General features: G+C 37.1%; 1 protein-coding gene across 1 annotated transcript in view; it reads left to right on the top strand.

Moving 5' to 3' along the window:
• Nucleotides 1–314: 314 nt before the first annotated feature.
• Nucleotides 315–2,921, top strand: part of N4BP1 (NEDD4 binding protein 1) — a 194,940-nt gene continuing 192,333 nt past the window's right edge. Inside the window, exon 1 of the mRNA XM_009320344.1 lies at nucleotides 315–446. Coding sequence (XP_009318619.1) covers nucleotides 315–446 — 132 coding nt within the window. The remainder of the gene's footprint in view (nucleotides 447–2,921) is intronic.

Below are 2,921 nucleotides of genomic sequence, written 5' to 3'. Positions count from 1 at the left end.
AAAATAGATTTCTACATGTTTGTAACGACTCCCTCTCATTTTGGGTGTTGAAACATATTTTTCTGAATTTACTAATAAGCTTCTATTCCACTCCTGAAGTACAATATGAAAAATCATCATATAATCCACAACAAAAAACCCCCATTATTTCTATTATAAATAGCTTATATACAGAGGCCATACTCTGCGCTTTCTCTCTAGCATGCACAGTGATGTAGCAAAGAGAGAGACGGTATGACAAGTACTTTCTCCCTGCTGCAAATGTAAAAGAAAAACACAATACAGATCTAGTGCAAGACTGAAGGCAAGCCAGGATGACCAGCAGTGGTCCATTACTCCGGCAGGGCATCGCCAGCTGGCACTGGGCCTTCTCAGGCCCCATGGCTCCTGCCATGCACATGCTGCCATATGGCTCTGAGGGAGCATTCACAGCTCCTTTTTGCAGCGTAAGTAGGGACACCACAGAGCATGCTATCTCCAGCAACACTGAGCCAGTCTGTCCCATAAGATATTTTTGTAAAGTAGTGTGATGTAATTAGGAACCCCTTGGTCTACAGCTAGTAAAAGCAGAACCCTAACTATTACTGGTTTTGATATTCTGTCACAAAGGTATGCAATCATTTTATTTGGCTACAATATATATTTCGGACTAGATCAGATCAGGGTATTACTGCAACACAAAATGTAAAAAGTAGAAGCGTAGAAAAGCTGAGCAGATGATGTACTTTTTGGTTTAGTGGTTGAATCACAAAATGGAAAATAAATTCCGATTATCAGAAATCTTTTCTTTGCCCTGAAGTGAAATGGCTTTTTGTTTTCATTTTCCTACATCTATTCTGTAAATTGGATGAATTTTGAATTGAAAAAAGAATTTTGAATTTTAAAATCAAAATGTTTTAAAAATACTGCAAGGAAGTTTCAGTATTTCTGAATTTTATTTTCTTTCTCATTGCAGCTGAAATGGCTTGTCAATCAGCCTGTAGTGACAAGCAGACAATTTCATCCCACTGAAATAACATTCTTTGAAAAATTATTGTTGATAAAAATAATTTTGTAGACTTATACATGGTATACCTCAAGGCCAGTATTTTCAGATTATCTAAAATAGGAATAAGCGTTGTTTGGGCTACTGCTATAAGAAACAGGATGGATATTGGTGTCTCCTACACAACATAAATTTAAAAGAACAACTCAGTTAACTGAGATAATAGGGTATGATTGCATTCCAAACAATGATCTGAATATAGTACCTATCTCTCTCCATCACCTGCACGGGCACACAAGGTCTACCAAACTGATAGTAAGCAGTCTAAATCCCTCTCAACTCTCTCGCGCTCAAGCACAAAATTGGCATATAACTGTTACTTGGAAGGGATCTGAATGCAGCCCTAACACATACATAGAAATCAAAATAACACATTAGTGGGAACTGTGATTGATCAAAATCTCTGTATAGGAAGCCAGCAAGTTAGGAAGAGCAAAGAAAGTGAGCAGTGGCAAGATGCAGTCGCAAACTGGAAAGTAAATTTCCAAGACACACCATGGAAATGCACATTTGCACAGTGCACAGGGACTCAGCCTACTGCTGGGTGCTGCTTAACAAGTTACACCCACCTGTATCATGCAAGTGAGCAGATGCAAAATGATGCTTCTGTGGAAGTGATCTGTGATGTTAGGAAACTGAGCTTCAACTTTTCAGAGTTAAAATGAAATCTAACCTGGAATAGATGATGGCAGCCACCTGAAATGGTTTGGGCTTTATTTCTGAGGATCTTATGACTGAATTTATGAGTATGTGAGCTTTGAGCGGCCTTTAAAAAATGTTTTGGGAAGGTATGCAACTGTGCAGAGACTTTATGCTATAACTGTACATCTGGCATATTCTATGGCATTTAAGGCTCATTAAATTCTGAATCTTGTGTCATCTGCCCTTGGCTTAAAATAGTTTTGTGTGAGTCTTTTGTCTCCAATTTCCTCTTTAACAGAAGTTGTTTCTGTCAATCTCTTAGCTCCCTTTATTCTCTTTATCACATCAGTGCCTCAGCAACAGCATAGGCTCAGATTATAGCCCCAATCCTCCACAATTTGACTCCCTTCATGTTTACTTACAGGAGAGCAAAAAGAAGTGAAAGGTTTACATAAATCCTCTATAAACAAGTAATTAAAATAATTTCAGGACACCTTTTTTAAAAACTGCATTTTTTTCCAATTAAATTAAATTCAAAGTAAATTTTTCAAACTAAGGGTTCAGCCCAGTTTTCTAACACATATAAAACTCTGATTGTAACAGTAATGTTTTCTACACAAATAGTCTAGGACCTGCCCCCACATTTAGGTTTTTTCTATACAACAGCTCTTTAAGACCACTAAAGACACTGACATAACACAATCTGGTATGTCTCAAGTTGCTGTCACACAAAATGTTTCTTGTCATAAATCAAGAGACTCATCACAATAGCAGTGTTACATCCCAAAAGAAATTTCCATTTAATTTAAAGCAACTGTTTGAGATGTATAAAACATGATCAAAATTCAGACATTTTTAGTGAAATCAAGAAATATCACATCACTGCTTTCTGATTTCAATAACTGTTTGAAGTTACTGGGGGGGTAGGGTGGGGGGGGGGGGGGGGGAAGAGACTGCCTTATTACAGGTTGGCAGTACAGATTTTATGACAAATTTCTTCCCTGCTGTAAAGACTTTATGACTGAAAAGGTACAATGCTTCATAAAATGAAGCATCTTTTTCTATGATAATAACTGTTAAGTTTTTCCTCAATGCTCATATGCCTCTAGCTTATTTTGTAATGATATAACACCTGCAATGGATTAAATCTGTACTGTAACTGTAGCAGATAGTGTAAGAAATGTCAGTTCTCATTAGCCTGCATGTAAATCTGCCTTTTTTTTTTTTTGGTAAG

This window comes from Pygoscelis adeliae, unplaced genomic scaffold (assembly GCF_000699105.1).
Source record: "Pygoscelis adeliae isolate BGI_AS28 unplaced genomic scaffold, ASM69910v1 Scaffold62, whole genome shotgun sequence".
In the NCBI taxonomy this organism is placed as follows: domain Eukaryota; kingdom Metazoa; phylum Chordata; class Aves; order Sphenisciformes; family Spheniscidae; genus Pygoscelis; species Pygoscelis adeliae.
This window is presented reverse-complemented; position numbering and strand designations above follow the sequence as displayed.